Source organism: Mobula birostris, chromosome 31 (assembly GCF_030028105.1).
Source record: "Mobula birostris isolate sMobBir1 chromosome 31, sMobBir1.hap1, whole genome shotgun sequence".
In the NCBI taxonomy this organism is placed as follows: Eukaryota; Metazoa; Chordata; class Chondrichthyes; order Myliobatiformes; family Myliobatidae; genus Mobula; species Mobula birostris.
Genome location: NC_092400.1, coordinates 23,063,957 through 23,086,352, shown reverse-complemented (window position 1 = coordinate 23,086,352; position 22,396 = coordinate 23,063,957). Strand labels below are relative to the sequence as shown.

Below are 22,396 nucleotides of genomic sequence, written 5' to 3'. Positions count from 1 at the left end.
GACCAGGATTTTAAATAAGGCAAGGGAGGCCATGTGTGATTTGTTCCCAGAGGCCTTGTAAAACAGGGGTTCCCAACCTGGGCTCCACGGACCCCTTGCTTAATGGTATTGGTCCATGGCATAAAAAAGGTGGGGAACCTTGGTTTTAAAATCACAATGTTGACATAAATTTTATAACCATTTAACTTAATCGTTGCAAAGGTGGACAAACAACATCTCTAGCAATACAATGTGCTGAAGGAACTCAGCAGGTCAGGCAGCATCTATAGATGGGATGTCACTGTTTTGGGCCAATACCTTTCATCAGGACCCTCCAAATTTATATGCTTCTAGTCGGAGGTTCCACAGAAGCATGAAGTCAGAACGTTATCCCTGTTGTCACCTTGCCTTTATCACATTGAACGTATTTTGTCTGTCATTTCTCCCATCAAGAATGGTGCTAAACTCTATTTTTGTGAAGATAGTGCAGTTACAAATCTTGTTGCTCATCTCACCACACATGTGAAGCTTTCAACGTGTGATTTATTTTTATTTATTCGAAGATGCACTGTAAAACAGGCGCTTCCAGCCCAATAAGCTGTGTCGCCCAGCAACCCACCTATTTAACCCGAGCCTAATCACAGGATAATTTACCACGAACAATTAACCTACTAACCGGTAGGCTGTGGATGGAAACTGAAGCACCTGGAGGAAACCTATACGGTCACAGGGAGAATGCACAGGCAGCGCCGGAAATGAAATTTGACACTGAGCTGTAAGCATTGCACTAACCGCTATGCTACCGTAGCACCCAACGTGGGCTTTGTGCAACAGAATGCAGGTTTTAAAAGCTAGAAAACATCACACAGAAAATTTGTAAAACTGTCAGAAAGGGCATCTCAGAGCATGAAATAAATCATTAAAACAAATGTTATCCAGAAGAAAATACACATAAAACGGCCTTTTCTGCAGTCAGTGGTCAAACAGGAAAGAATACATGCACGTCTAGATCATTTGATGTTATTTCTCACAAGTTGCAGAATGTCTAATGTTAAATGCATTCGATTAATTTTGTTAATATAAATTTACTGCCTAATAACCTTTAAGCCCATGATGAATTTCTGGTTTTTAGCACTACAAATATTACTTCATTTATACAGCTTCAATAATATGGTTAACTATTTCATGGATCTTTGCCGCAATAAGAAACATGCCTGTACCATGCAAGATCAATTGCAGGAAAGTGCCAGGTGCTCGTGCAAGTCATTTAAATGTTACTACACACAGAGTAGTGTGATTATTACTGAGTCACATTGGTAACTGTACACTCCGGCCACCTTGCTGTGCGGGAGCGATGAACCAGGCCTCCTAAGATGAAAACATCTGCACTTGAAAGCCAGCGCCCATAAGAGAACCCTCCACATATAGGAGTCTCAGTCGACTCACTGTGCTAGCAAACAGCCGCGTGCTCACCTGCCACATTCTCACAATCGATCTGATACAGTACAATGCCAAGAGAAGTTTGACCGTTACTCACATAAATATCAACCGCAGTCAAAGAAATTGGTTCTAAAGAGCATCCTAAATGGAGGAGCGGAGAAATTAAGAGGGGGGATTCCACAACTGAATGCCCAAGCAATTGAATGATGAGGTGGACATCTTTGATCAGTAAGGTGGCAGCTTTAAGGAAACAGAGATTTCAGATATTTTCAGAACTAGGGGAGGTTACTAATGAGGTTGGGCCATGTAGTTAAAACAAGGATGACAATTTCTGGAATTAATTGGATATTTCACAGAATTAACAAATCATTAACTTGTCAAGCTGTAATTTATTTGACCAAGAGTCTTTCCTTGTATCAAATGAACTATATACTTAATCTAGTTGAATCATCAGCAAAATGGGCTCATTCCCAGACTGAACTGTTTTGTCATTGGGTCCAACGCACCAGTAGCTTCGTTTAATTAAACACAGCAGATTGTAATTTTATAAATATAGGTACAAAAGACATAACCCATAAATATTTCAAAGAAAGCCTACCTCTCCTATAGATGGATCATATTTCTAATTGGCATTATGGTAATTACTGTGGCAAATTAGCTTGGAGAAAAGGAGGCAAAACATGATGACCAGCAGCCCCTAGACTGTGCTCTTCTTTCAGAGTCGTCATGGACGTGGTTGGCTACTAGGAAATCTGGCTCTCAGCACATCCACGTCTCCCAGCCTAAAATAGTGCAGCACCGGGCCTAAGCCAGTGTAACTGAACAGCTGGCTGGCTGAATCGCTAAGACAGCTGGTGAGGCTTTTCCTCAGATTCACCAGCTGTCAAAATTATAGAATATTTCATCACATTATAACATTTATAATTATTCTACTTGGATGAAAGTGTTAAATTTTAAAAGAACTACTGAAAAAAGCATTCATGTAAGAAAAATATGACATTATTTTTAAAAAATCAAAAGGCAGTTATATCTATCTTTCTCCCAGTAGCTAAGTTTTCTCCATCATTTTCATGGTCCCTTTTGTTATTACACCAGATCCAAAGAGCAGGCAGTTTGCCAGCCTTGGAGCTGGGAAATCTACAGAAACTGGCCACATTAAGATGTGCCCAGGCCAGCACTCTGTCTCTACTCAGGAATAGCACAGTTAGCCTCATTTGGCAGCAGATCTGGGTGGATCCAAACAGATCTTTCCCTATGCAATGCTGTTTCTTTTAAATGAAGAGTTAATAGTAATACAGGGCACTTTCATCAATGATAGAATGCAAAAGTAAAGCCAATAATCAAAGAAGAGAAAAACATGAATAGTTACATTTATATAATCTTTTTCATGCCATAAATCAACATACTTCTGTATAAGTGAATTCTATCTATTTGCACAAAACTACCCCACGAAACAATGACAAGACCAGATTTTTTTAATTCATAAATTCCGTGGAGACTTGACCCCAACTTTCAAGAGGTCTAACCTTTAATAATTTGATTAATTTTTTTTTTGAAAAAATATTGTCAACATTTTATTCTTGATTTCAGCAGCCATGGTAGCGTACTGGTTAGCACATGCTTTCCAGCACCAATGACCCAGGTTCATTTCCCGCCACTGTTTGTAAGTTTATACATTCTTCTTGTGGACACATGGGTTTCTCCCACAGTCCAATGATGTACTGGTTAGTAGGTTAAGTAATCATTGTTAGGGTTAAATCAGCAGTTGTTGGGGGTGTGGATCAAGGGCCTGAAGGGCCTATTGGCTAAACCAAGTAAGATGTCTGAATACACTGTGTTAGCAATTGGTGCTCCTTAATTTCTTCCCTACCACCCCATGGGAAAAATGAATTCAAAAGTAGATAGGTACACAAAAAAAGGAGTAAAACATGAAATCTTAATCCATAGTTGGAATAAAAACTATTGGTTATTTACTACAACCCAAGTTGTTTAAAATTCACTGAACTATACCTTCTGCCAGAGCTAGATTTTTCCCAATCTGATAGCTCTTATCTATTCCTTTGCCATACAGTTCTTCAGATTTCTTTTCACTACAGTAAGTTCTCACTGTACGTATGTTAGAAATAGTCTCTTCCGCTGTTGAGCCAACAGCTGCCAGCTCATCCTGGAATTTTTTTCGTAGTCTCTTCACAAATTCTCCTGGGTAAGTAGCATAAACCAAACAATGTTATCACCATCTTGAAGAACAAGCATTTACTGAGCAAATGTGAAATGCTACATGGACAATTATTAAAAGTTATCTTTTGAAAAATATTGAAATATGTAATCAAATTTCACAGCCTTCTGTTTGATTTCTATTTACCACTGAGGAATACTGATTGAAATACAAGGATAATTATGCATTACTAGAAAACTAGACTTTCAAATCCATAATAGAATTGAAGAATCTCCAGAAACAAGTTCTCCCCAACTGATGTTGAAATTATAAATGTGCTATGTTTTATAACAACATATTATTTTCTACAGTGTAAAGAACATCAGAATTGCCTGTGGGTAAATAAAAGTCTTAGTTTAGTAGTGTTTTTGAAAATACACTCAAGCAATGACATGACTAAAGTAACAATTCTGCTCAGCCACTACAGATAATCAGCAAGACTGATCAGAGGTAACTGATATTTTGCAGCTGAACTCTGGATTTTAAACAGAGTAACAGAACACCTCAACATGCTTCACATTGGAAGCCTTTATCATGTACAATAGAATTGATATCATCTAACATAGAACTGAATGTTGGGCTCATTTCTTGATAAGGTGAGGGTGTTCCTTTGAAACATAGGGTTTTGGTGGGGGTGGTCTTACAGGACTGGAATGTTAATTGTTTCTCTTTCAACAGACAGCATCTGGGTTTCTTTTTTCCCCTTTTTTTGTTATTTCAGGATTTTCAGCAAGTGCAGATTTGATGGTAACAGAGGAGAGAGTATGTTCTATTTATGGCTTAACCTTCAGTCACTGATAAATGCAAAAGCCTAAATTCAAGAGACTCATTTATCCATAAAGTAGCTAGAATATGTAACACATTAACACAAAACAATTCAAGGCATGAATGCTTTTAGCATTAAACTAAGAAAATAGAGGGAGAAAGAGCAAAAGGAACTCAGCAGGTCAGGCGGCATCTATGGAGGGGCGTAAACAGTCAATGTTTCAGGCCACAACTCTTCAACAGGCCCAAGATGTCAACCATTTATTCCCCTCCAAAGATTCTACCTGACCGGTTGAGTTCCTCCATTACTTTGCGTGTGTATTACCCTGGATTTCTCGCATCTGCAGAATTTCGCATTTATGAAAGAGCTAGAAAGGATTTTTGACTGGATTAGATGGAGAAAAGTGGGGACAATGATCGTTATACTGTTGGCAAATAGATCTGCTGTGTCAAATGATTATTTGTGGTGTGAAAACATTTTAGGCCTAATAGAACAAAGGATTAGGAGTAATATTGGCTAAGGTTTTAGCCAACTGATGATCTTACTCCAATAGCAATTGGAGGGAATGACAGCATTGGCCTACATGGAGGTCTGTGAAACGGGTATGGTGGATTGGGAGAACACTTAAACACACGGAAAATGCATTAAAATAGACAAAAATATAGGAAGAGAAAAAGTACCAACTTATTTTATAGAAGTGAAACAATTGCTGCCTGCAGCTTTCATATGCAAGCATGAGTTAATAAAATGTTTTCTCTCTCCAAAAATTCAATCTGCACATTGAGACTGAATTTGAACTCACCATAAAGCACTCCTCCAATTGCTACAACTGGAACGGAAGCGAGGAGCACTCCAGTCAATGCTGGACTTACAACAAACATGAGAACAATAGATCCAATTATTTGCAAAGTATATCGCAGCAACATGGATAGGTTTACCTGCAGTAAAAACAATTCCAAATTGTGACTAAACATATAAAAGCTCTACTTCCATTGTCATACAATTTTCATAGAATACTTCCCATATTTTTTCCAGTTACAGTCATATTATGGATGATTAAAACATCTTTCATTATAAGGAAAATTCATCAAGAATAAAAATTGCATCTTCTGAATTTTTACCTTTAAGAAATCTTTAGAACAATAAGTTTTGGTGATATTGTAGTAAGTGCCTATCAAATAATTAGTTTATATGTATCATTAACACAGACATTTATTCCTCTTATATTTCAACCAATGCATACATAAACACCAACAAGTCAGTAGTGGAAAGATAATTTGAATTTCTTAATCGGGCATCTAAGCACTTCAATAGTATACACCTATATGTATATCACATCGGAAAAAAAATCAAATTCTTATTTTCATGCTTTGTTAACATTGCATGATATCTTTATAGCGAAGATACAACATTCTTTTGTTTGCTCTTGTACTTACTGTTAAGGTATTCTGAATGATTTGAGTATCAGATGACAAGCGATTAGTTAATTCACCAGTTCTGTTGGAAGAGAAATTTTTAAATTAAAATTTGGCTTAACTTCCATAAACTATTTGAAAATACTTTAAAGTTTAATTACATACTTAAAGGATGTTAATCAAATTGACTCAGTAAATCTTTGCATGAATTGGAAACATCAATTACAGATCACAAATAAAAATAACTAAAAAAGGCTCAGTTAATAAAATTTCAACACTCCTGCCATTCACTGCAGAAAAGGACTTTGGTTCTTTTAAAAATACTTTTATCATAGAAATAAAAAAAAGTTGGAGTTTTGAACTGCCAATCTCAAAATGTACTTGCTGTTTTCACTGGGAACAAAACTGGCAGTTAAAGAAATTAACTGGAGAAAATATATTATAACTCAGCAATATACAGTACATTTCCTCTTTCGAGTGTTTGGCACCTTGACAGTTACACTGAGCAGATTACATTGCAACTACACATAATATTCGTAATTTTGGGTGTAAATTAAAATTATATTCTAACCAGAGGTGGCACATCTTGTTTTTGAAAGCCTGCAAAATTTCAATTACTCTTTGCAAGGAAAAAAATTTCAGTTTTTAAATATTAAATCAAGAATATTAGAACTAAATGACTCTTCAGTTGATTATAAAATTGTTGTAAATATCTTACCCTAACCATACTAACACTATAATTGCCTAAAATGAAAAATAAATTAAGTGATCAATGGAACAAAAAGTGAATTCCTAATAAGCTTAGCAATTTAATCATGCAACTAGACTGGGCCACTAATTGCATGGTCCATATGCAAAGCCAGAATTAAATGAATGGAAACAGAAGTAATGGAGAAAAATGAAAAGAAATAGGAAATTCTTTGTTGTCACTTAGTAATGTTATTGCCAGTGCAGCAGCAGTCAATTAAAAAAGACACTGCATCCAACAAAGTCAGGTAGGAAAACTACAGATCAGATTTATAAAACAAATACACATTTTATATATTGCCTAATTGTAAGCAGGGGTTTATTGATGGTTTTAGGGTTGGGACTTTTCCACTAAAACACACCACAGTTATTTAAGTATCATCTATGTACTAAATCAGAAAATAAATTTAGTACTATTAATATTCATTTAAACTTAAACAAGAACAACTTTAACCACAGTAATTTTCTATTACTTTATGGCAATCAATATTCATTATTATGTCAGAGTTAAAACTTCACGATCATACACATTAGGCAACTGTTTCTCCAATCTCTCCAAACCAAAAAAATGAATAGATAGAAAGTTTCAAATTGATTATGGAACAACAGTAATAGAAGCACTGGTCACCGATCAACAGCTTCTCTTAACTTCAATTTCAATGTTTTTTTTAAAACAGTCTGCTGGAATTTAAATAAGAAAATTAAAAAGCTGGGCTTCCATTTAGATAGCACCTTTCACATATCTTTCAGGAGACCCAAAACACCTAAAGAATATTTTTACTATTTTACCATGATACTGCAGAAAGTGTAACAAATAAACTTACACAATATGAACACCCAAAAATGGTTAAAAATATACAGGTATGTCCATTTCCAACATTAAGCAAGGGACATAATGACCTGAATTCAAAATCTCTACTTTTCTTTGAATTGGGGCGCATAGCTTTTTGTCAATGCCCATCTGAGGGATCATATAGGCCCTTAGTGAATATCTCATCTGAAAGATGGTATCTATGATGCTTTACATGATACACAAAAGAGTCAGTCTAAATATAGTACTTCAGACTGAAAAGCAAATATTATCACAATTTTTCAATTTGATATGAGGTGCATAATATGGTTTCCTTCCTATTAAGGCTAACATTCATTATTCAGTTGTTTGTGTCGCCATTCATTTTCTTATAAATCCCACTTCTGTGCCAGCTGCCTTTGAAGTTCTTTACTGTCATTTTCTACAATTCTTTTTCCAATATGTGCTACTATATCAGATACCAATGTGAGAGAAGATTCAAGATATCAAAGTCTAACAAGGCTTAACAAAGGTGAATTGTCACTACATTTTGAATACATAGTCATGAATGACAAAATTAAAGTATTGAAAGATTTGTTCTAAAGTTAAGACATCTGGAATAAATTTTTACTGGAGAAGTATCTAGTGGCTCTTAGTTATTGTCAAATATAGCAAGTTTCTCCTCTAGTAAAGCCATATTAAAATTAACAGCTTGATGATTAAAGAGATTCACATTTAAGATCTTCTATGTTCTCCTGATTCAAAACTAAGCAAGTAGATGTTTTTCAGTTTTTGCTTGCAGTATTTCAGAAATTCTTAGGACGACCATTATAAAGGTATGAGGTATCATGTTTTTCCTTAAGTTTTATACTGTAAAAGTTTACTGGTTTGAAACATTTTCAAAATTATTCACTCTTAATTTACAAGTTTATTGCAAGCACTAGGTAAACATCCCAGTTGTTCAAAGAATTGCTACCCTCTTTGATTTAAATTGACCAGATAATCTACAGTTCATTAGCACAAATTTTATTCTTCATCTTCATGTTTAGTCAGGAACTTTGAATTATCATATTTCACAATAACAAAGTACATGGAAGATAATAAGTCATTATTTACATTGCAATAATAAATCATTTATTAAGTTTCCTCATCTACTTCCCATCCCAAAGACCAGGAAATGCATTGAAACAAGCCCCAGCAGCAAGAACACACTGAATTATTTTTGCGGTGTGGTAACTTTTTATGAAATCATAATCCCCATTATTCATTAACAACAGGAATTCTGCAGATGCTGGAAATTCAAGCAACACACATAAAAGTTGCTGGTGAACGCAGCAGGCCAGGCAGCATCTCTTCCTAGAGATGCTGCCTGGCCTGCTGTGTTCACCAGCAACTTTTATGTGTGTTGCCCCATTATTCATTGTTCATTCAAACGCTATTTGGAGGGTTCCATTTCCTGACTAGACATGTACAATAACAAGTAAACAATACTTCTTTCATCAGAAGGTATAGTTCGTAGATCAACACTTGGATCTCAAAATATTTTCAGCTGTTGAAATATGCACAAAATACTTTAGCCCATATCAACTTCTTGATAAAAGTTAAGACAGAGAAAGAAACCAAGTTGGGGGGAAAAATTAAATTACCACAATCCCATTAACTCAGAATTCTTGAAAATGTTTAAGGGTTAAGAACAGTTCATTTGAAACACACACTTCCCAGAATGTACATTAGATCATTTTTAAATCAAGTGCAACAAAGATTAGCTTACTCAGAAGATAACTTCTTTTTGTTTCATCCTAATGTTGATGTGACTAACGAGTGCAGTCATACACATTGTCCATTTTATTAAAAACAGTAAAACAACTTTGTAAAGCAGCAAACATTTCATAGTAGCAATGAACTCTGAAACTTGCACATTGAGGGAAATCTTTGAAACTTTGTTATGTTTCATTCCAAAATATAATTAGCTTGGTTAATATAATGCATGCAACTTTCTTCATTTACTGTAACTTATAGATTAAGCCTGCAGTTAATTCTTGGCATTATTCCCTTGTTTCCCATCCATCTTTTCAATTTCAAATATCGCCTACATACTTCTCCAAGTAATCAGATAATCTGCAATTAGAAGGCAAATGTAGCTGAACGTTTTTAGTTAAAATACTATTTCTTTGCACACTTTACTACAAGAGATATCTGAAAGTGTAAAATAAGTTAAATAAAAATCCACTACAAGGAGCTTAATCAGCCTGAATCTCTTGCTTCTGGACTTCAATGCAAGTGTGCAGGCAGACTGTGAGCTGTGGCCCATTTTCATTAAGCACCATGGAATATAAAGAAAATGGAGCTACAGCACCTATAAAAAATATTCACCCCCCCCCACCCCAGAAGTTTTCATTTTTTTTATTGTCTTACAATCACGATGGATTTAGCTTCACTTTTTTTTTGACACTGATCAACTGAAAAAGACTCTTTTGTGTCAAAGTGAAAACAGATCTCTACAAAGTGACCTAAATTAATTACAAATAAAAAACACAAAATAATTGATTGCTTAAGTATTAACTCCCCCCCCCCAATATGACACAGTAAATCATCTCTGGTGCAGCCAATTGGTTTTAGAAGTCACACAATTAGTTAAATGTAGATCAGTGTGCAGTGTAGGTGTTTCAATTGATTACAGTAAAAAATACACCCGTATCTGGAAGGTCCAACTGCTGGTGAGTTAGTATCCTGGCAAAAACTATACCATGAAGACAAAAGAACACTCCAAGCAATTCCATGGAAAGGTTATTGAAAAGCTCAAGTCAGGAGATGGATACAAGAAAATTTCCAAGTCACTGAATATTCCTTGGAGTACAGTTAAGTTAATCATCAAGAAATGGAAAAAATATGGGACAACTGTAAATCTGCCAACAGCAGGCAGTCCTCAAAAACTGAGTGATTGTGCAAGAAGTGGACTAGTGAGGGAGGCCACCAAGAGGCCTATGACAACTCTAGAAGGAGTTACCAGCTTCAGTGGCTGAGACAAGAGAGACTGTGCATAAAACAATTGTTATCCAGGTGCTTCACCAGTTACAGTTTTAAGGGAGAGTGGCAAAGAGAAAGCCACTGTTGGAAAAAAAAACTCATGAAATCTTAGCTAGAGATTGCCGGAAGGCATGTGGAAGACCGAAGTCAGCTAGAAGGTTCTATGATATAAGGAAACCAAAATTGAGCTTTTGGCAATCAGCCTAAATGCCATGTTTGGCATAAACTAAGCACCACACATCATCTGAAACACATCATCCCTACCACGAAGCATGGTGATGGCTGCATCATGCTGTGGGGATGCTTCACTGCGGCAGGCTCTGGAAGGCTTGTGAAGGTAGAGGGTAAAATGAATGCAGAAAAATACAAGGAACCCCTGCAGGAAAACCTGATCCAGTCTGCAAGAGAACTGCAACTTGGGAGAAGACGTTTTCCAGCAAGAAACTGACCCCAAGCGTAAAGCCAAAGCTACACAGAACAACAAAGTTAATATCCTGGAGTGGCCAAGTCACAGTCCAGACCTCAATCCAATTGAGAATTTGTGCCTGGACTTGAAAAGGGCTGTTCCTTCACAATCCCCATGCAATCTGACAGAGCTTGAGTAGTTTTGTGAGGAAAAATGGGGAAAAATTGCAGCGTCCAGATGTGCAAATCTGATATAGAGACCTATGCACACACACTCAAGGCTGTAATTGCTGCCAAAATGACTTAAAGGGGGTTAGTAATCATGCAATCAATTTTGTTTAATAATTGTAATAAATTTAGACCAACTTGTAGAAATTTGTTTTCACTTTGATATGAAAGAGTCTTTTCTGTTGATCAGTGTCAAAAAAGCCAAAATAAATGCACTGTTATTCAATGTTGTAAAACAAAAAAACATGAAAACTTCCTGTGGGGGGCGCGATTACTTTTATAGACACTGTATGTTGCTGTTATGAGGTTTGTGTAAATAATATTCTTTCAAGGCGGGAGGAGAAGATGGCGGCGCACCGCGCGTGCGCAACCCTCCAGTGAAAAATAATATCGTATCTGTTAAATAGGGGCCGTGGACAATTCTGATTTGATGGAGAATGGACGTGAAAGCACAGAGGAACATCTGGAGAAATTTCTGAAACGCCCGTCCCCTGCTGTCGTTACTGTGTGGTTGGGAATCTTTCGGAGGGTAGGCCTCAAAATCCCCGGCCTTGCCTGCTTTTGGCCACCGAGGAGGTCGAATCATTCGGACAGAGATGGCGCTCCGTACTCGGTGTCGGACAGCTGATCAGAGCTCGAAGATTTCGGATGACTCAGAGTCGGATTGTGGTCGGCACTGCAGGGAGAGTTTTTCTTCCTTCTCCCGTCTGAGTGAGATGTGGGACATTTGAGAAACTTTGAACTTTACTGTGCTCACGGACTTCTTCATCGAGTTATGGTATTGTTACACTATTTGTAACTATATGTTATAATTATGTGGTTTTGTCAGTTTTTTCAGTCTTGGTTTGTCCTGTGTTTTGTGATATCACACCGGAGCAAATAATGTATCATTCCTTAAGGCATGCATTACTAAATGACAATAGAAGAGGACTACGTGTCTTTATAATCATAAATGTCTCCAAATCATATGGTGCCCTGGTCACATCATTGACATCAGCTGGATCTAAGCAATGATCTGATCAGTACAACAAGCAAGTCTCTTAACAAGATCTATAATGCATTCAGCTACAAAAGTATAGACAGTGATTTGAACTACCCTCTGTTGTGTTCCAAGGTAAGGAGGCAACTCTTCAAGCTTTTCTATTCAAAGCACAAAGGCAATTCCTGCAAAATTAACAAGTCTATTTGTCTTTTGAGATAAGATTTTCAATTCCACGGAACTAATACTATTCTGTGTTTCTAACATTTCTAAAAAGAGTTGAAATATATGTCAAATTACTATTTTCAACACTGGATGGGAAACAGGAATGGGAACCTGCTGACTGGTTTAATACCTGCTGTTTTGAAACCTGTTACTGAAGCTGAACAATTTGCCCTTACTAATGAAAAGAGAGGCTTAAATGAGAAGAGCTGCTTGAAAATAAAATCTAACAAACTATCAGGTACTAAAATGCCTGTCAGCTTTGTTCATCTGAGAACCAAGTACACCAGAGAGTTGCTCTACTTTAACAATGCCATGCTGGTATCCCTTGTGAGGAATATATCCAGTGCCTATAAAGCACTCAGATCATCAGCATAGAAAGAAGGATCACAGGATGCAGCACGGTATTCCAAGAGATTAGTGACAATATCAAATATCTAGACTCCATAACTGCCATCAACACAATGTGGAAATGAACAAATGAATGAATATTACAGCAACTGGATTTGTTATGTTCAAGCTCAGGAAGGGAACGTGGACCAAAACGGAACACAAAATAAGCAATTTCCCAAGCGTATGCCCCATGCACGTTCCTCTACCATAGTGAGGACTAAATTGCATATGTAAGACATAGGGAAAAAGCTTAACTGACTTAATTAACTAACTTAACTTAACTAACTTAATTTAAAATAGCCGCTGATGGTCAGAACTTCCAGAGGCTGACTGTGCAGGAGAAAATAAAAGAAAAGGAGAAACAGAAAGCTCAACTAGTTGAAAAGAGGACTAGGGTTCAAAACAAAAACCTGCTCCACTTCCTTCAATTGCAGCAGATGTTTTACATGGAGACGCCCATCAAGGCACAAGTCAGAAAGATGCTATAAGTTTGAAAATAATTAAATTTTAAAATAAGTTTAGACAGCTTTTATTACACAAATACATTCCTCATCTTAACTACTGCAACAAGTCCTACTGTTCTGCTTTAAAATGCTCAGTGCATCTAAAGTTTCATCTTGTAATTTTGCAAAACAAGAAAATTGTTCAAATAATGAATCTCTTCTTGAAATTATAACCAATCTGTAAATATGCAAGTGTTTGCTTGTTCTACCTAATCAATTGAAACAAACCTGCCAAAATATTTTACTTAAGGACACCATCCTTCCAATTATTGAATAAGGAACCAGTAGAGATTCACAATCTGATGTATCACAATTAGAGGGATTAGATAAATTAGAAATATAGAATAAGATTTTAAGATGATCTCCTATGGTGAGTCCATAGGTATCTGACAACTAACATTCATCATTTTAAGTTCCGTCCCTTCAAGTCCACAACCATAGGTGCCGCATTATGTCAACTGGTCCTGATGTTAAATGATAGTAACCAATGCCTGCATTTCACTAGGCACTTGCAAATGTTTGGCATCACACCAGTCTTCAATATTTCTCACTCAATTTGCAACTCCTCAGCATGAAAAGAGTTTTATACTTCTGATCATTCAGATGCAAGATGGTACCTTCAAAGTCTCTCACGATACGTACAAGAAAATCGAGTACAAACGTAATTTTCTCATTATAAGCAGACAAAAATGTTAAAATCATCTGTCCATTGTCTACATGGTCAATATCACAATTTAAGTTGTTCCAATTGTATAAGGACACATTTCTGAAACATCAAATTTTCTTTAGGTTTGGATTTAATAGTTTTCTAATTATTGTGTGCATTATCTGAAATTCTGATGTGCTAAAGCTAGGGCTCCTTGTCTGATGCACACTGAATTAATAATAGTTTAGAATGCTTTCTTCAGTAACCATACAACATTTGTTTTGTTGCACAGCCATATCACAAATTACCACTAAACTCAGAATGTTTAAATCACGTAGGTACTTTTCATCATTAGGTGAGATAGCACATTAGACATTGAAATCTACAGCATGATTGATCTTTAACTATTGGGAGGGATTCTGTAAGGTGTGTCCATCTCTTTTTACAATATGAACAAAGTTGAGAAGTCTTGAGACATGTCCATTACATTTTCATCCTGTTAAGATACAAGGGAGAAATGTATCGAAGTATCCAATTAAATGATTTTCACATTTGCATTTTCATTCAAGACAGTTCTGAATTCAGAAATTATACTCAGGAACCAGTTTGAGCTAAGCAGCAACTTAAAGGAATGAAAAGAAAAATAAAAGTCATAAAAATGTTATCACAGTTTATTGAGTACAGCCTAAATTCCAAAGAGCTAATCTTGACAAGCCTCTGCATTTAAAGCCTTTGATTTATTACAATTAAAAGGTTGGTCATTCTTCAAATCCATGGCACCCACCTGTTTTCATCGAAAAATGCAATTTCTTGCTTTATAATGCTCCCAAAAAGTCTTTTCCGCAGTCTGGCCACCAGCCTATGACCCGCCAGAGCAAAAAAGTAGGCACGGAAAAATGAACAAACAGCACCACCAACATATATGCCGAAGAGAATAAGAATCATTCTGTCAAGTTCCTCTGAAAGGGAAACAAAAAGCAATCATATAAACTGATTTTTTTTTTAAATTGAAGATTAGATAGAGAAGAGTTATAATAAGACTTCTAATGCTCCTGTTCCTCCATGTTTTTGTTTCTCATTTACTGCATAGAAAATAGAAAGGGGATAATATTTGTCTAATTATGTAGAATAACTAAATGCATTTGCTATTCATCAACTATGATAAAGCTTTACTATATTATGCCAAACTGTACGTGTATCCATGACATAGCTGACTGAAATCAAGTCAAGAAAGACCCTTTGCAACGCACTTCTAATTTACATCCCATTGTTCATGTTTTCTTCTATTGATTCCTTGCAATAAAATTCTTTATGGAATGACTTTTAATCAGATCTAGAAACCAAAAATACCCTTATATTTCCAGAATGCGGCACCTCACCTCCTGCTTCATTACAAATTCCTTTCACCTTTATAATTTGTGTGTAATGGTTAAAATTGTGAACTGATAAATTCACAAGGTCAAATCAGTCACAGAAAGAGAAATAAAATGAGGAAAGGAAACTTAGATTGTGGAAGAAAAATCAAAAAGTATTTTTAATACAGGTTTCCCCCGCCATCCGAAGGTACAGCGTTCCTATGAAACGGTTCGAAAGCCGGAATGTCATAAAGCGAAGAAGCAATTACCATTTATTTATATGGGAAAAATTTGTGAGTGTTCGCAGACCCAAAAATAACCTACCAAATCATGCCAAGTAACACATAAAACCTAAAATAACAGTAACATATAGTGAAAGCAGGAATGATATGATAAATACACAGCCTATATAAAGTAGAAATACTTTTCCACAATCATTGCCGGCACTGTTCTCTGTAGCGAAAATCTCACGCAAGCGCTCTCGGCAGAAACACGGCGCAAGCGCTCTCCAGTAACCTTTAAGCTATGAAGCTGCCAAATCATACCAAATAACACGTAAAAATACACAGCCGATATAAAGTAGAAATAATCTATGTACAGTGTAGTATCACGGGAATCGGGAAGACAGCGCAGAGCACACTGATGATGGTGTGTTAGGCTGAGCCGTTGGAGTTTGGGTGCTGCAGTGGCCCCCACCCCCTGGGCAGCGAACTGTTACCGATCCGCGAATAATGCAGCGGTCGCCGGGACGCACTCAGCACATCTTTAAGAAAAAAGCCGAAACAAACAGCTAATTAATTAGGTGCCACCCGGCACGTAAATGTCGGCCCAGATCAGAGGCGACGCAATTGGCAATCATCTCTGATCTGGGCCGACAATTACGTGCCGGGCGGCACCTAATTAATTAGCATGTTTATTTCGGCTTTTTTCTTAAAGATGTGCTGTGTGCCTCCTGGCTCCCGCTGCATTCTCCACAAATCGGTATCTGTCCGCGGCCTGGAGGTTGGGGTGGTGGGACACTGGGGTGTCATCTCATCGTCGATCAGGACAGGCAGGTCATCTTCTCCTATCTCTGCCTGTCTCGATGTCGAAGGTTGAGGTTCGTTGTCTGCTGTGGCTGATGTGGAAGGCTTGCTTGACTGCTGAGCCTCATGCGTTTTTAGATCATACAGTTCTTTGTAAGGACTCAAACCATCTTGCAAATATGCTCTAAACCGACGTACCCTTTCAAAATTAAAGTCGTACTTTATCATTATTCATTTGGTTTCGATTGTTATTCTTTCCTCTTCCAATTGCACCAGCTCTTCATCTATCAGTTCTTGGTCATGGGATACCAAAACCTCTTCAACATCATCTTCGTCAACTTCCACAAGCCAAACTCATGTTGTCCTTACTTTGTTCACCACGATTGAAACGCTTAATTATGTCTAGTTTTACGCTAAGTGTGACACCCTTATGAGCTCTTTTAGGCTCTTCCGATACCTTAGATCTCATCTTGCAAACGGCTACTCACAGGCATGTGTTAAAGCAATGCCGGCGAGAATTCTGTTCCGAATCCGGGGGAGAGAGGCTGCTCATGGCGTGCGCTGCCTTTTTTTCACGCGCTGCTTTTTTGTAACAGTGAAAACACCTTCTGTTAGTGAAAACAGGTAACTAATGTAGGTCTTTCCTAACAGTGAGGTTTCGTAAAGCGAATGTTCGAAAAGCAGGGGACACCTGTATATGAAATAATTTAGCATATTCAAATTAAGACTCAATTATTCAATAAATTTCAATTCTTCTATCAGACAGTTTTTGAGGGATTATAAACCTTATTAAAGTGTCATATTACACTATTAGCAAACAATCTCAAATTTCCATACTAAGCTTAATTAACAGCCCAGCCATTTTTTCCAACTCTCTCAGCTTGGATATATGTCAGATTTTGTACACTGCCTCTTTATTCACACCACCTCTGGACTTACCTTTCATTATTCACAAGTTTTTAAGTCACCTTCAAATTAGTACCATCACTTGAATCATTGAAACCCTCCTGATCTTCACTTCCTGTTTCCTGAACCTGCCACACTCCTCTCCCACTTTTTTCCCTAGCTCTAATTAAAAATCATCAAACTGAAATATTAACTATTTCTCTCACCACTGAAGCTGCCTTACCTGCTAAGTATTTCCTGATCTCTTTTGCATGTGGCAGCCTTCTTGATGAGTTACAAAGTGCTTGTGCAATTGTTCTGGCAAGCCACTCGCCAGTAGTCCTCCAGCAGTGAAAAAGGAAATTACTAAAGTTAGTGGCTCACTAACTTTGTGGGCATGTGGCCAAGTGATTAAAGCATTGAACTAGCGACCTGAAGGTCGTGAGTTCGAGCCCCAGCCGAGGGAACGTGTTGTGTCCTTGAGCAAGGCACTTAATCACACATTGCTCTGCGACGACACTGGTGCCAAGCTGCATGGGTCCTAATGCCCTTCCCTTGGACAACATTGGTGTCGTGGAGAGGGGAGACTTGCAGCATGGGCAACTGCTGGTCTTCCATACAACCTTGCCCAGGCCTACGCCCTGGAGAATGAAGACTTTCCAGGCGCAGATCCATGGTCTGGCAAGACTAACAGATGCCTTCTTCGGCTCACTAACAATCACATAGTATAATGCACTGGTTTAAGAAGAGACTATCTTGACCATCACAGATGTATAATGCACTGGTTTAAGTAGAGACTATCTTGACCATCACAGATGTATTCATCAAAAAGAATCTGAACTACTGCAAGACACTGTTAACGCAAGACATTTTGATGGCAAGATAAACTATAAGGGATCAGGAGCCAAGTGCTCATTGTACAGAGTAGCCAGCATCTATACACCCCTAGTAATCATGCCGAGGATTTTAACAATCAAAGCTTCTGATCAATAGTGAATGGCAGGTTAAATAGTGTGGCTTTGCATATCAAGAAAAATACTTGGTTCCTTTTCATTCTGAAGCTGAACACTGCCTGGTTTATATGTGGCATGAGTGCTAGCTGCCAATCGCTGATGCCTAGGTGAGATCCAGGCCCCTTTATATGGGGCTTCCCTTTAACCAGAGAAGGTGCGAATGAAGGGAACAATGAACAGGTTATAAAAAGGAAGATTAAGGTCAACATGCGGCTTTATAAACTGATGCAGAGGGCAATAATTCTTACTTCTCCTCCGCGCCAAATTGAACAGCTTCAAATTGAAACAAAACACCATCAATAACCTCACCAAGCAGATGAACTAAATGTTAAAGATAATTAGGGAGATGAATTAGTAAGATAATTAGAGTAAAGATTTGAGAATAATGAATAAAAATAGGAAATGGAAGATGAAGGCTTAGTTGAAAGAGTAAAGAAAATAATACTTGGATATACTTGAGTATTAAGATTTAATATTTTCGGATTACTTTCCCAAAAGAAAAAGAGAAAGGATTGAACATTCAATAAAAGATCAGGATTCTGTGGCAAACAAGTAAACATAAAACACGCTTAAAGCATAATTGTTGATTTAGAGATAAGCAGTGATACAATTTAACTTTGTACAGTACCAAATATTGAATATTTCACTTATAAACCCGAAAGGGATTATTACAATGAGCTGACAGCATTGGTAAATTGGTTCTTACAAGGCATGGTGGTCTCATCTGAACTCAGTATTATTTAAAGGAAAAAGGGAGCACCTTTTTATGTTTTTGAACTTTTATTTCAGATGCTTATCTTTGATATGCTTGATACCTTCTTTGAGTAAATAACATAAACAGATTCAGGGGAGAAAAATCATTTTACACATGGACTTTTGTACCATTACAAGATTATCACTGGAGTCCATTGAATAGAATTATATTTTACAATTTTGAGTAACAAGTTGAATAGAAAAATGCTTTAAAATGAGAAAATAAAAATAAAAGTTTTGTCTGAGCATTAAGAAATACAAATACCAAGAAACACATGAAGTTGAACAGTTTCTATAGGATCAAAAAAGATTGTTACCTTGTAGAGATAGACAAGGGGCAGAAAAGATAAAAAGACTTTTCAATGTTTCAAAGCTTAAACAAATGAGCATGTCGTGGCTTTGAACAGGTGTAACAGAAAATCTTGCTTTATCAAGGCTATGGGGAAGAGACATGTCAACATTAATACAGATTAAAGGAATAGAACAAGGAAAGAAAAATAAAGGGAATTCAAACTGCACTGGCAAATGGGATTCAAACACCAGTTTAAGTGGAGGAACATAACAATGAGACTTCAAATGCTGCCTCACATTTTGAAGAAGTGGTCAGACTTTTAAAACTCAGAGAGTGCCTTTTTGTGCTGCAAAATTATTGATTGAGATGCAGTGCAGAATAGGCTCTTCTGGCCCTTTGAGCCGCGCCACCCAGCAATCCCCCAATTTAGTCCTAGCCTATTCATGAGACAATATACAATGACCAATTAACCTACCAACCAGTACTGTGGAAGGAAACTGAAGCACCCAGAGGAAACCCACATACTAACGACGAGAATGTACAAACTCTTAACAGGTAGCAGTGAGAATTGAACCCAGGTCACTGGTACTGTAGACCACTACACTATCATGATGCCCCAAATTAAGATCACACATCAATAAAGATGGGAGAGAGAGGGACTCTCTCACCATCATCATCCTGTATCCTGTGATCTGTCACTACCTAAGTCCTCACTGCATGCTCCCTCCACCTCCTTGCAAGCCCCAGTTTGAGTTTGTCATATCAAAGTTTCAGCCTAAACAAGCTGTGAATGAAAGTTATTGTTGGAAAGAACTTATCCACAGGATCCATCTGGCTAAGTTCAGATTACTCACTCCAAGTATGGTGTTGCAAGATGTCACCTACTCACACTAGCTGAAAATATTTCAATTTACATCAACAAATTTATGACTATAATTAACAGTTCTAGCTACCTCATTGGTACTGCTATTGGTGATCAAAGACAAAATTAACAAGCTCAAACTTTTGAGAAAGGTAAATGCTTCCAACCAAAATAAAACTGCTCAGAGCATTAAAATCTAAATTGCTGCCAGATTCAAACTGACTTTTAATAGGAAGTTTATTACTTTTATGATACTGGAATCATCATTTTGATTTGGGCCAGCAAGCAAAATGGAAAAACAATATTGCATAGAAGTATGGAAGAAAATTGAGTAAATAGTAATGAACAACTGTATAAATCAATACATAGAAATGAAGTTTAACAATCAAGCATAAGGATAAATTTTAAACGAGAAATGCAGATTAAAGAGAAAATGCCAATAGTTACTGACTTTTAAGGTCAAATGAGCGCCAATGGTGTCAACTTTGCCCCTTCAGATCATGTGGCTCTTTCTTTATTGAAATTATCTCATCTCAGATAGAGTAGAGGGAATGGATATCACACTGATAAACAAAAAAGAGTACTGAAAAGTTGCAATAATATTAGAGACCACTGAAGGTGTCAAGGAACCTTTCTGTGGAAAGACAGCTAACCTTTCAGGTCTTTGATCTTTCATGAACCCAGAGCTCAACAGACGAGACACCAAAGGTGGTGTCTGATTCGCTGAGTACTATACTTCTGAGTACTTTCTGAATTTATTTCCAATTTCCAAGTCCTTAAGCTTTCTATTCTCGAACCAAAAGAAGTTTCCATGGTTTTGCTCACTGAAAGTTGGAGGAGACAGTCTTTAATACAGTTTAACATGGAACATTAGTTGCTAATTTGCAAATCACTGAATAAAGCAAATAATGCTTAATATGAGATTTGCAGTGTTTGGGAACACAGCAAATGTGCACATCAGTGTTTTAAATTATTTGGCAGAGGCGTTGGTATAGTGAAGAGAAGGACAGGCACTAGTTCTACATTCTTCTTCCAGTTCTGCACTGTGCCCCGATTTGCATGTACATAGAAAATCCTTCAGTCATTAGATTTAATTCCTGGAATTTCCTCCATAACACTACCATTGGAGTATGTTTACCAAAAGGACAGCAACTACATTGATTCAGGCAGACATCTCATCACCACTCAAGGGCAATTAGGCATGGGAAGCAAATGTTAATTTCTGATTCCCAGATCCAAAAAAAAAGATTTTAAAAAATATTTCATTCTACTGAAAATTTTGGCTCACTTCTTTCCACCCTCAGTTTGAAGCCAAGGACAAAGAAAGTAGATGAGGGAGCCTCTTACGTGTAATACCATCAATTGAACTGTGGAAAGGCAGGTGAGATAAGATAGTTACAGTTGAAATTTTGTCATAGTCAATGGGAAAATAGTATTAAAGTTAAGTTAAATTAATTTACTGTTGAAGAAATGTAAACTAAAAATGAAGAACCAATTCATGCCTAGTCACTTAAGTAATGAAGTTTTACTGAACCTCAAAGCAGAAAACTCAGTTCTTAGTAGGATTACTGAACAGTTCATTTCTAAGGTCAGCGATTAATATGTAACTTTCATATACATTTAAACCATTAACACATAAAGGCCTTAGTCTTAGATCAAGGCCAAAGGCTAACCAAGGAATACATCTGTCACACTCTGGACAAATTAGGCAGAATTTAGCTGCTTACTTTCTTGTGAAAACAGCATCAATGCACCCTCTGGTGGATAGCTTTGACTCACACACTTCAGTTTGGAAACAGAAGGATACACTCAAGTCATACTGCCTGCACCCAATCACGACAAACAAAATTAATGCACAGTACACCGACACCCGCATTTACTTGTTCAGATGCATAAAGCCTACCGTCCTGGACTTCAATGGTATAGTCTCAGCAGCAGTAGTTCATTTTGTGTTGTAATGAAGGAAATCCAAAGCTCCACTCAAAGCTTTAACAGCTGACAAAACCTGCACAGCTTTCCCAATTGTAAAATCTGCATGTGATTTTTAATTAGCTTTTTAAAATATCTTATCGTTAAAAAGGTAATTAAATAGAATCAACAGTTATCAAAAATATTTCAAAACAGTTCACCAAAATACATACAAAACTCAATAACTAAATTATTCAAAATAATTTTTTTAAAAATCTCATCTCATCATTTGCCTTCTGATTAACAACCCAAAATCTTCACTAAAATCTTTGGGAGTCAGATCCTGCACCAGATTAAATCTGGCACAAGATCCAAGAAGCAATTTCCCAGCATAACATTAGGGACCATAGCAAGGTAAAACTCTGCTGCTGGGCTCCATGTGTTTAACATGTGATAATGTATGCATCAAAGTTTTGATCTGATTAAACGCACGTCGTTCTGTTTGAAACTGCAAGCATGACCCAGCAAGATGTGGTCTATTGACACTG

At 37.0% G+C, this 22,396-nt stretch overlaps 1 protein-coding gene across 4 annotated transcripts in view; it reads right to left on the bottom strand.

The window, feature by feature from the left end:
* The window catches only part of LOC140190891 (ABC transporter B family member 1-like), a 135,557-nt gene that overhangs the window by 96,870 nt on the left and 16,291 nt on the right, over nt 1-22,396 (bottom strand). For all 4 annotated transcript variants that reach the window (XM_072247829.1, XM_072247830.1, XM_072247831.1 and 1 more), the window contains 4 exons: nt 14,540-14,714; nt 5,837-5,897; nt 5,203-5,338; nt 3,430-3,618 (listed from right to left, as the gene is read on the bottom strand). In XM_072247829.1, the coding sequence (XP_072103930.1) occupies nt 3,430-3,618; nt 5,203-5,338; nt 5,837-5,897; nt 14,540-14,714 (561 nt within the window). The remainder of the gene's footprint in view (nt 1-3,429; nt 3,619-5,202; nt 5,339-5,836; nt 5,898-14,539; nt 14,715-22,396) is intronic.